At 41.8% G+C, this 13048-nt stretch overlaps 1 protein-coding gene across 1 annotated transcript in view; it reads left to right on the top strand.

Annotated features, from left to right (window-relative positions):
- Positions 1 to 2252: 2252 nt before the first annotated feature.
- The window catches only part of LOC308325611 (ADAMTS-like protein 2), a 27746-nt gene continuing 16950 nt past the window's right edge, over positions 2253 to 13048 (top strand). Inside the window, exons 1-3 of the mRNA XM_080778151.1 lie at positions 2253 to 2347; positions 9870 to 9953; positions 11951 to 12054. Coding sequence (XP_080634277.1) covers positions 2255 to 2347; positions 9870 to 9953; positions 11951 to 12054 — 281 coding nt within the window. The 5' untranslated portion in view covers positions 2253 to 2254. The remainder of the gene's footprint in view (positions 2348 to 9869; positions 9954 to 11950; positions 12055 to 13048) is intronic.

The raw sequence follows: 13048 nt of genomic DNA, 5'->3' as shown, positions 1-13048 counted from the left end.
ATTGAATGATTGTTTGATTGATTGATTAGTCAGAAATAGCACGATCGAGGTAAGTCAGACATAAGTGCTATAGGCCTATCTTGCGCCACCCCTATAGCCCTTAGCACTTACTTTCCATGTTTTACTATTTTGAAAACATTTTCAAATAGCCAATCTACAAGCTTGCACAACGTGTCAATGTAGATCGGCTAGAGCTAGATGAACTCCAATACTCAATTAATTAATAATACAATAGCCTACAGATACAATACACAAAAAGCTCAGTAGATATACAGACAGTATTTACAGTAGCCTACAATCAGCCCCCTTAATAGACATACCAACATATATTTTTTCTATGTTATGTTGATGAATTGGATACATAGGACCACCACAATGGAAACTAGGCCAGTTCCTAACATGTGGAATTTCGGACTATTCAATCAATCGACCAAGACCCATTATTACTTGCGCAAGCATAGCGTGCAAGTAATGTTATCAGTCAGGTACCACTGCTACAATGCGTATGTCCAGGGCCAGAATATGATATGACGTCATATGCTGGCACGAAGCAGACCATGCAGGTATGTTTTCCGCGGATGTCCCATGACGTGATGAAGATTATGTACCAATGCCAGGGTATAATTGGTTTACGATGGTGACGTAATGATGATATGTTTCATAGTCAGGGACTTACGCATCAAACCACCCGAGTAACCACATTATACCACTAATCACTCAGAAATTACATATACATATAGACATATAGACATATAGACATATGAGCATATGACGTGATGAATATATGTACCAATGCCAGGGTATAATTGGTTATCGATGGTGACGTAACAATGACATGTTTCAGTGTCGGGTGGACTAAAGGTAATGCCCCTATATATAGTATACATGTATGTAATCTGACACCACTGCCATAACAGGCATAAGTATACCATACTTCAAAATACTACTTTTTCTCCTCCAAAAGCAAGGTACGTAGCAAATAGCTAAACCTAATAATTCAATATTGCAAACGTTCCTTCACACAGAGGCTGCTATTTGAAAGTTTGTAGCGGTCTACAGTAGCCTACTTGCACGCTCTGCTTGCACACAAGTAGGCCTAGTGTGCAAGCAGTATAGGGTAGTAGGCACTCGACAGAGTGCAGTTCTAGTTATTTATAAGAATTACACTGAAACACATACAAAGAGCAGTGAAGACAAGTAACACTTTATTAAGTGCATTACTTTGTGACTGCTATTGGGAAGTTTAAACAGGTACTATACATCAGTAAAGCTTTTTAATCTGGTAATCAATCCATCATGACAGCCAATTGACTCCCAATTAAATACACTATGAGAAAAGAAAGCGCTCTTGGTTTTACCTTTTGCACTTGCTTTGCTAATGTAAATGTACCATGCCCATCATGCCCATGCCTTTGAAGGACCCAATGGAGACAAGCCAATAAGCTTTCTTGGGTGGAAGAAAGCTTATTGGGTGTCTTAGCAAACCATGTATGATGAATTGAAAATGGTGGAGGTGGACCCTATTGTAACAAAGTGCTTTACGGTGTCGTCCACAGTTAACCGTTTTGTATTGAGTTGTGCTTGAAATGTACTGTAATTCTCCAAACTGTTAATAAATACTTCAATCAATCAATCAATCAATCAATCAATCAATCAATCAATCAATCAATTGAACTTTCCTGTGCTATTTAACTGTTAATAAAGTAATAGCCTAAAAGTAGGTTTATTCAATCAAAGCAATCAATCAAATAGAGGACAGAAGAGGGAGAGAGAGAGAGAGAGAGAGAGAGAGAGAGAGAGAGAGAGAGAGAGAGAGAGAGAGAGAGAGAGAGAGAATACCAGGGGCGTGGTCCCACCACAAAGGGATCGAGGGAAGGTAGTGTTTAGATCCCATGACCTGGTCGGACAGTCACGACAGTGGTGCTGTGATTGGCTAAATTGGTTGTCAGAGGCACATTGTTAATGTGTCACATGTCCTCCGTCGGCGGCAGCAACAAACATATTACCCATGTACAGGTATGTCATAGTTACACAATCACATAAAGTAAAACAAACCCGTTTATTTTAAATGATGAGGAAACATAACTAGTCAACCTGCCCCTCCAGACCATGGGATCTAAACTCTGCCGAAAGCAAGGAGGTGAGAGGAGGGAAGTTGAGAGGAGGAGGAGGAGAAGGAGGAGGGAGAAGTTTGAGCAGAGGAGTGGGGTTGGGAGGGAGTGGAGGGGAGGTGTTGTCGGCTCCTGAATGAACCATGTTCGGCCACAGACGGTCAGTTCTCCCGTCCTGCTCCGTTCTCCTTCTGCAGGTTCTGATTCTTCGAGTAACCACCAACCGGGCCACCAAGGTAAATATGAACTCAGTAACGGAATGTGAGCTGATCTGCATTCAGTCAGTTGTTCAAAGTTGACAAGTTGGACATCATGTCTGTCGAATGGGTCAAAACTGTCGTTTCAACGCGACACGGGGCTCAGTTCACTCCAATCTTTACTTCAATATGTAAATTGAGCATGACGTTTGTCAACTCTACTCAATCTGCTGCAGTGTGCAGTTTTTCTGTTCGGGTTTTGAGGGTCCGCAGTTCAGTGAGCCAACTGACGGGGGTCTTTAAACAGATTCCATCAATTCCATCTTCCTCGTCATTAACTGTATATAAAGGAGAAAAATAATGGAAGATAATGATTTTCCATCTCCGACAACCTTGTTGAACTTGAGCAATTCGCCCCATATGGCTGCATTTGGACTTCAAAGTCAGGCGGTTCATGTTGTGTATAGTTTTCTCGTTTTTGAATGCATAAGTGGTGTTATGATGCAATGAGCCTTGGTATTGTTGTATTGCGCTTTAGTGTTATGACTGTGTTATGACTGTACTTAGTGTTTCCACCACCACAACCCTATCAAGACAAAGTTTTCACACTTTGACTTCTTATGCTCTCTTCACCTCCTCCACTCCTGTCTGTCGTCCTCCTTTTCTCTCTGCTGCAAGATCAAAGCACAGTGGGGGTCTCTCTGTCTGTCTGCCCCCCTCTTCTCTCCCCCTCCCTCCCTCCCTCCCTTCCTGTGCGTGTGTGCGCGTGCTTTGCGTGCGTAAGCAATGGTGGTCCCATGATACACAACATTTTGAGAAGGTAGTAGGCTCTGCAGATGGGCAATTTACTAACAGCAGTGACCAATTGTTCCTGGATCCGTTTGTTTCCCATTGTGTACTGACTTCATCACTATTGTCAAGCCTGGCTGGAGGCATTTATTACGCAACTCTTATTACCTCAAAACGTTGCTGTAATGAAAAATAATTCAACTGGCTGTCGTCGTTTTGGCTGTTAAAGTGCCTGAGTCATGCACAACGTCCAATTTCCAAATGGAAATCAACAACTAAGCTAGAGCAGACTATCTGACTGACCAGTTGACACACTGGTAAAATTATGTCCTATAACCTATAACTGACTGTCAGGCTGCTGTCTCACCTACCACTCCAAGAAGGCCACTGTCTGAAACCTTCACGCATGGAGGGTTAAAGGCACTATACGCGTTGGGCAGGCAGCAGGCCCCATTTAAGGCGGTGTTAGGGTCTCCACTCCTGTGTAAAACTTGGCATAGCTTCACCACTAAAAAGAAAGTTGTGTACGGAAAAAAAGATGAAACCATGCATATGCACATTTACTCTCAGATTTATAACACACTAAGTACACCACCAATGTGCCAGATTCTTGTTATAAACAAAAGTACGTAGGAGGATTTATTGCACTTAAAGTCTGCTCAATATCCACATTCTGTCAGCTCCCACAATTAGCCATAAATTGTTATTGGAATGCCCCCTTTTTGACTCATCTAGTTGCCAAGGAAATAGAAAAGGCCCATAGCAATAATCTTAAACAATTCCAGCTTCACCAGCTGTGAAGATGATCATTGTGGAATAAGTTGATTCATTCCAGAATAAAATACATGGGAAAAAATACTATGCAGTTATGCACATCATCACCTCGATTTTCTTCCCCCAAAGACTGGATTGTCTTCCAAACCAGTCGTTACCCATAATGCACTGTAACCTTCTATAATTACAGTGATTTCAATGGTGCCACAACGGGGCTTGAATCGTGTTATTGCAGCATTAACCATATGCACATGGTGGCCATTTTGCACTTACGTCATGTCATCATTATCAGGGATGTCCCGCCCCTGCGGGACATCTCCTTTCTTTATTCAGGGATGCCCATTTAGAGGAAGCTCTCTTTTTCAAGGACGCCCTGATCACAGCTTATACAACAACACAATACATATAATGAAAAACAATAACAAACATTTGGACCACATTACAACGTCACGATGCAAATAAATATAGGGTTACATGATGAAACAGTTGCAGTCACTATGTAGTGTCCTCAAGAAGCACCCTAAATATCTCTATCAAGACCAAGGGAACCAGTTTCAGAGAGTCATCAAGTTTGTGTGGAGCATAATAAATGAAAGCTGTCTTTCCTTGTTCACCGTTGAGGACTGTGTGTCTGTGAACGTGTTGAATGTCCAGTAACATTTGGTTTTTAAAAGCAAAGACAAAGGAAGCTAATATGCTTGGTCACACGCTGGGCAACACATACGCTGTAGAGTGCATTGCTCGAATTTGGCAGAAGTAGCAGGATTTGGGTGGAAGTACCACTCAAGGAAATTACGTTGATGCTTTACAAATGTGTTTACATTCGGAATATATTGTATCCGGGGGAAATACATGTGACGGATGTTCCAGCCCGACACTTGCGGCTATGCACTCTCTGCCTTAGGTCGTGACCAGGCTTTTCTCTTTGCAGATGAGTAAGGCTGGGACAGAGGCTAGGTTGGTCAAGGGGCGTCTGGAGCCCAGTGGTTACGGTGCGTACCACATAGGCTCTAATGCCTGAGTGGTTACGGTGCGTACCACATAGGCTCTAATGCCTGAGTGGTTACGGTGCGTACCACATAGGCTCTAATGCCTGACAGCGAATCCCCGGTTCAGTTCCCTGACAGCTGCTGGACCATTTGCTACATATCACTCGCCTACTGTCTCAGTGTTTCCTGAGTATATACTATCAAATAAAGGCAGAAAAATATAGATTTAAAATATTACATACATACATACATACATACATACATACATACATACATACACCGATGGCGGCGGAAACCATGCACATCAGGAGCAATGAGGGGTTCAGAGTCTTGCTCAAGGACACTTCGACACTAACTCTGGGGAAGCCCGGGTTCGAACCGGCCACTCTACCCCTGATCCACCACCTCCCCCAATAGTGGGGATGGCATGGACACAGGGTCTGGTCATAATCCGACATCCCATTTTTCCGACCATTAGCCGGCACGCACACAGTAGATTTATTTGTATAGACTGCGTTAGGTAGAAGCGTTAAAACATTTACAGATTGAGATTATTATTATTATTTTATATTATACTGTTTAGACTGATGATAGGTTTACCTATGATCCTAGATTACTATCTCTATGCATTTGATGTATTACGTTGTGTTTACCTTGCTTACTGTAAATTGCTCTGGATTAAAAGCATCTGTTAAATGCCTAAAGTGCAAATTTTAAATAAATAAATCAAAGTTGAGACTCAGCATGCTTGGAGCGGAGAACCTGAGAGAGAAACTGAAAGAAACAAGACAAACCCAGATATTTCTTTCTGGCTTTGTGCAGGACAAACCAGCTGTCCGCGGGGACAAAACATTTTTCCCCTTGTATTAACACTAGAATTTCGTGCGCGCTACGCGCGCACTCATCCCAGAGCGACTTTGCCACGCACTATGGGAAGAAATAAATGGCGGGAGTTGACTCCACATGTAGTAACGAATGGGTTATTGGAAATGTACCATTGTTTTGTCCTGAATATTTCCACAGCCTAAGTACTAAAGGATTGTGACTGTGGGACAGACATACAGTCTGACATACAATAGGCTACACGTGTGCACAGTGAATAAACAATGACCTATATGCCCAGAGTTCTTAAATTAACATAGTTGGATTTTAACAGAAAGACAATGCCATAAATCAGTCAAAGTAAGTGACAGACTCAACAGTAGCACACAGCATGCAAGGCAGCGATGCATGCATGCAAACATGTTTGTCCAGCTGAGATTTAGTGTCTCCATCTCTCTGTGGAAGAGGTTGCACATGACCTGTACGGCCACACTGAGGCGCTCCAACACAAACACAGACACAAAACAACACCACGCTGTTTGTCCAGTTGACCCAAATCAACACCAATACCTAGCCTGTTTGTCCAAAACACAGTATCTGCTGGCCACGTGTCTACGTCGCCACAACCTAATGTTAGTAACAAATGTAGGGGAGAGCCGCCAAGGTTGTAACGCTTCACGGTTGTAACATGGACGTTATATCTTGATTGGTCAACGCCACCATGACGCCATCGCGTCAGTATGTGTACAGCAACGTACTCTACGTGGCCAGGAGTTTGAAGTTTGAAGTGTTTACCTTCAAAATGCGTCTAATTTTACACCTGGAGTATATGTGTGGTACAATTTTTGTCTTTGGTGTTGGTGAATAAAAATCCACATGGATGTGTTCATGCTTATGTTCTTCATTAGTTTGCATCGTGTTTAGACGGAATTCACGTTCATTCTGGTCTGTAAGCAACTGCAAAGAAAACTTGCAAAAGCGGGTCATTTGTAACATGTGTTACAAATGGTCCGCTTCCATTCAATGCCATTATATGTAATATTTACATATTTGACATATTGGCCAATATTATATGTTCTGAAATGGTATTGTATCGTGTAGTGTATTCTGAAATTAGTTTAGGGTTGTATAACGTTGTACAACTCAATCAATCAAACGTTTGTTTAATCAATGTATTGCCCCATTGAAAAAAAAGAAATGGCCAAACTGGTACTGGTACACCCGATACTATTTAATATTTCCCTTATGTTTGATACATTTTCTTATCACATCCATGGTATAAAAACAATGCTAAGGAGTTGCTTCAATGAAATGTAATTGCTTTAAGCTGAGAACGATATGTTTAATGGTGTTTTTTAGCGTTGTTACATTTATCATGCATGCCGTTACAATTGATCCGATATGCGCAGCAAATGTAACACTGAAACAGCGTCCACGTTCGGTTGAATAACTCCTGACCTGTTTTATCAAAAAAATAACTTGAAGTGGTTTATGGTAGCTGACATGTGTCGGTCCGTTGCCTGAAAATATTACATGTGTAGCTAAACGGATCTCTGAGTAAAAGAATGAAACGTGCAAAATGTTACATCCTTGGCGGCTCTCCCCTATTAGTTTACTCACAGCACAGCACCGTCACTCCTGTCAGTTATTTCGTCCTAATAACTTGAAGTGGTTTATGGTAGCTGACATGTGTAGGTCCGTTGCCTGGAAATATTACATGTGTAGCTAAAGGGATCTCTGAGTAAAAAAATGGAACGTGCAAAATATGTTCTAAATTTGTATTGTATTGTGTAGTGTATTCTAAAATTAGTTTAGGGTTGTATAACGTTGTACAACTCAATCAATCAAACGTTTGTTTAATCAAACGTTTGTTTAATCAATGTATTGCCCCATTGAAAAAAAAGAAATGGCCAAACTGGTACACCCGATCCTATTTAATATTTCCCTTATGTTTGATACATTATCTTATCACATCCATGGTATGAAAACAATGCTAAGGAGTTGCTTCAATGAAATGTAATAGCTTTAAGGTGAAAACGATATGTTTAATGGTGTTTTTTAGCGTTGTTACATTTATCATGCATGCCGTTACAATTATTCCGATATGCGCAGCAAATGTAACACTGAAACAGCGTCCACGTTCGGTTTAATAACTCCCGAGCTGTTGTGTGTATTGCGTGGTGAAAAGGCCGTGTGTTTGTGTTGTAAACAACTCATGTTATGTCTGCGCACACTGTATGTTGCTATGGCTGCTGACGTTAGCATGTGTGCTATCAGGCAAAAGCTGAGATAGATATGCAACTACTACTGGGGAAAATGCCATACAAAACACAACACCTAATTTCGGAATGTTATTGTGACCTATTGAGCACAATCAGACCATCATGATTTGCTTGCTGGACCTATAATTAATTTATTAGCATTAAATGTCCACTCGCCCATCCAAAAGAAAAGCAAGATGGCTGCGACAGATTGTGAGCGCGACGGACTACGGAGGCCAGGAGGAGCAGAGCTGGTGACGTAAGAGGCAGGCAGTGTTGCCAGGTTTGCGAATTGTAAGCGAGTTGCAGTGTATGCAAGTAGCGTGGTTAAATTCCTTGTTTCTCGGCGTGTTGTGGCACCCGTTTATCTGCTGGCTCGATCGTGATTTTCATAAAAGTAATATTTGCAGAGTAAATAAGAAACTTGAACGGCTAAAAAATAGGCTATGTCAGTTCGGGGAGGGTGGCGAATTTATTTTGCATATAGAGATGTGTGGTAAAAGTGTGGTTCGGTCGGAGATAGAGCATGAAGAATGAGTATGGGTACACCTTTTCACTTGTATATAAGATGTAATGTGAAAGTATACTACTGATAAGACAGTTATTCAGATTTAATTTACATCTGGCTTTGAAATCCAACTCTGCTGTCCATGCTGAGATTAAATAGCTCTGCCTTCTGCAAAATAGAGATTACTGTTTATGTCAATTCATCCACGATATTTACATTGTGTAGATAGATGTCAGGCAATAAAATGGATTTGTTATATGTAGTATTTCCCTTTCCAAACAAAATTGTTCATTTCAGGATACCAGGCACATCTTCAATGCAGCATTGACACCTTTGGAGATTTACATGGTTTATTGTAGCTCTATCCAAATGTGCTTAGCCAAGATGAATGTTATGTGTCTGTAGTGTAACCACCAGTGATCTGTTTTATGTGACCGTAATTTGTATTGTGTGGCTTTTGTTTGGTGTGGAAATACAACTCAAGATACAGTAGTCAGGCTGGAGCATTTGAAAACACCTGGCACAAGTGTGTTGTATTACACACTGAGCCAAGTTGACCCAAATCCAACTTCAAACACCATGTTTTGCACACTTTAACACTTCCAATACGTGTTAGCACTACATTATGAAGCCTCAGACAAAAGTGAACATTTAGGGAAATAAATGTGGCTATAGATTGATCATAGTATAGATAATTAATCTTCTCTGATATACGGAAGACCCCAGTTTGTTTAACACTCGTTTTTGAGCGCAGCTGTCTTTTCAGAACTGAGACCTTAGGGCTTAAAAAGCTACATGGACAAGTTATGGCATTGCGGTGTTACAGTAGTAAGTGAAATGCTTTCCTCCTCGCATTACAAATCTTTCACCTCCAGCACTTTCACTGTGTCTTGCAACTGTTACTCACTCGTCCAACTCAAGTGTAGTTTTTAATCTAAAGTGCCCATAGCTCTACCCTTTCACTGTTCTTCCTAGAACTCATTCTCTTTGTCTCTTTCTCTATTCTCTCCTTTTCTTCCCTCCTCTCTTGTAGTTAAAGTCTTGGCTGCTGTCCTTCTGCAGCCAGCTCTGGTTTTAATTTCTCCCCCCCCCCCTCATGCTATCTTGTTGTCTCTCACTGTCATTCTTTCACTATCTCTCTCTATCCCCTCTGAGTTGATCTAAAATCCATGCCTCGGTTCACTGTAGAACCAAAGTGTGTGTGTGTGTGTGTGTGTGTGTGTGTGTGTGTGTGTGTGTGTGTGTGTGTGTGCATGTGTGAATGTGTGTGTGCTAGCGTGTCATGTTTCTTCTGTGCATGAGTGTATTCATGTGTATGTATATGTGTGTGTGTGTGTGTGTGTGTGTGTGTGTGTGTGTGTGTGTGTGTGTGTGTGTGTGTGTGTGTGTGTGTGTGTGTGTGCGTGTGTGCGTGCCAGGACAGCAGTGAGGGGAGAGGGGAGGTGCACCAGATACATCTTCAGAAACATAGCCATGGAAGACAGACTGGCCGACAACCACAGGTAATGCATGCACACATGTACGCAATTAGGAATAACACCCAAGAGGGATTTACTTGTAGGTACATACAAGCAAAAAAACTAATATAGGGCAAATAATTGCCTGCACACATTTTGTGTACATGCAGGAATCAACCGGGAATCAACTGCGCTACCCATAATCCTAAAAATCACCCCTGTGTGAAGTGAGGGGCGCTCTTATCATCGTACATCATCATGACATAACATCGATTTGCACAGACACTTAAAATTAAAGTAAATTCTCCATTCATTACCAATGGGAATTTTTGTGCAGGACGAAAATAGACGATTTGCATGGTGCATTTATATAGCGCCTTTATCCAAGGCATTACATTCACCCATTCACACACATATTCACACACCGATGCCGGAGGAAACCATGCAAGGCACCAACCTGCACATCAGGAGCAATTAGGGGTTCAGGGTCTTGCTCAAGGAAACTTCGACACAAACTCTGGGGGAGCCTGGGTTCGAGCTGGGAACCTTGCGGTTCCCATCCGGTCACTCTACCCCCTAGCGCCCCTCAATAAATAGTGCCCTAAAGAGAAGAAGACCTCAACACAATGCATACAATTTTGATAAACTGAAAATAATAAACATAACTTTACTGAAGTCACTCACTCACTCACTCACTCACTCAGACATTTTGTGCAATTATATATTAATTAGATTATGAGCAAAAGGGGAGTCCGCATAGGACCTTTATCTTGTTATCTTGAATATTGTGAGTCATCTAAATAATAATTCAGCGAATGTCTGAATGAATGTCTGAATGAATGTCACTGACAGCGCGTTATCTCATCATTAACTGCACGAATCACTCCCACTTTTCACACAGGCATGGACCATAATTATATGGAGGGCGTAACGGAGCCCTTTTCCCCATTTGACACATTCATGATTAATATTATTATTATTAATTTATTAGTGAATTAACCTCGCACCTCCGTCCCTTAGCGACACCTGCATCACAGGCCACCGTTATCACCGTTACCCCACTGGCATGCTTCCTCTAGCTACCGCTGCACCACAACAAAATGTGCCCTATACAATTTGGCGCCGTGTGTGTGTGTGTGTGTGTGTGTGTGTGTGTCTCCTAATAGACAGCACAGCCGTTGTCGTCTATCTCCGACCGAGCCACACTATTAGCACACATCTCTCCATGGCAAAAAAACCTGCACGCTCCCACAATCAGGCTAGGCTACATTTTACCGATTTTACCGATGTATTTCACTGTTCAAATATTGTTTTTACATCACTCCAACCCCCTCAGGCCAGGAGGCGGTGTGTGTGTGTGTGTGTGTGTGTGTGTGTGTGTGTGTGTGTGTGTGCGCGCGCGCGTGTGAGAGGGACGCTAAACTGTCAACACTTCTACTAAAGAAAGAGGCAGCGATGGCGCCATAAGTCCATATCCATACATTCGGGGACATAAATTGCGCAAAATACTTTTAAACATGAAGGCAGCAGCTTACTGCATTCTCCTAGCTGTTGTGTGCTAAGCTACATTAGCATAGGAAGGAACGGACCCACAACAGTGTTGGCCAATCACCAGGGTTGCCACATTGACTGAGAGGGAAACAAGCAACCAGGTCTATGAAAATGTTAACAGGCCAGATAAAGTCAGAAAATCCCAAAATAAATCTACAATAAGCAACAATATAGCTGACTGTCAAACATCATTGTCCAATGTTGTTTTAGAGCAGTGGTTCTCAAACATTTTCATGTCATGGACCACTAATATTCTATATATATATATATATATATGTATATAATATATATATATTCACTATATATATATTTGCTGTTCATATATTCAGAACGGGTAAGGACTAGTTCAACAAATCAACCAATTCTAACTAACTCTAGTTATCTGACTCACTGTTTTCTTTTTTTTCTGGTAGTTTATACATTGTAAAATCCTGAGGTCCATTTGGTTCCATTTGTACACTTTCTATTTTACTGTGTACATTCTCATCTAGGAGGAGGTGTTTCAGTGGTGGGGGGAGTGGTCTAGCTGGTCCTCCTGCTCCCGAAGCTGTGGAGGAGGAGTGAGGAGCCAGGAGAGACACTGCCTCATACAGAGGTAATGATGAGACCTGTGAGACACTGCCTCATACAGAGGTAATGATGAGACCTGTGAGACACTGCCTCATACAGAGGTAATGATGAGACCTGTGAGACACTGCCTCATACAGAGGTAATGATGAGACCTGTGAGACACTGCCTCATACAGAGGTAATGATGAGACCTGTGAGACACTGCCTCATACAGAGGTAATGATGAGACCTGTGAGACACTGCCTCATACAGAGGTAATGATGAGACCTGTGAGACACTGCCTCATACAGAGGTAATGATGAGACCTGTGAGACACTGCCTCATACAGAGGTAATGATGAGACCTGTGAGACACTGCCTCATACAGAGGTAATGATGAGACCTGTGAGACACTGCCTCATACAGAGGTAATGATGAGACCTGTGACAGCCCTTGAAATCGTGGGTTCCGTGGCACCCCAAGTCCAGGGGTTCCTCAGAATACTTTGTTAATATTTGGAATTGATCAATATCACTTCAGGTTAACCACTTAAACCCTCTATACTTAGTAAGACGGACCACTATGGTGAATGTACCCCCCCCCCAGAATAGAGATGTTGCGGTTCAAGTGATTAAATGTCAAGGGTCAAGTTATTTTCAATCTGTATAATGGAAACTACTATTCTCTAAAGTTTCTCTAAATCTTTCCCCCTACTGTATCTTAGGGAGAAAGATTTACATATTTACGTACCGTTAATATTGAGATCAATGAAGGTTCTATAAAGCATGGGTTTTCAACAGGTGGTCCATGGACCACTGGTGGTCCGTGGAGGTATTGCATGTGGTCCCTGACCATGCATTTAGTAATGTTGATTTGTTTTAAATGTTTTTTCCACTAGTTGAGAAACAGTGAACTGAATGACCTGGTGACCTATGATGAGTCCATCCATGTAGTAATTTACTGACAAGTTTGAACAGAAAAAGGGAGTTAGAATCTCAAGAAGGGGGAAGTGCACCGGATTGTCTGGTTGAGTCATTATTAT

The sequence above is a fragment of the Protomyctophum bolini genome (genome assembly GCF_963924005.1).
Source record: "Protomyctophum bolini genome assembly, chromosome: 12".
Classification (NCBI taxonomy): domain Eukaryota; kingdom Metazoa; phylum Chordata; class Actinopteri; order Myctophiformes; family Myctophidae; genus Protomyctophum; species Protomyctophum bolini.
The sequence above is the reverse complement of the archived record's forward strand: the minus strand, read 5'-3'. Positions and strand labels throughout refer to the sequence as shown.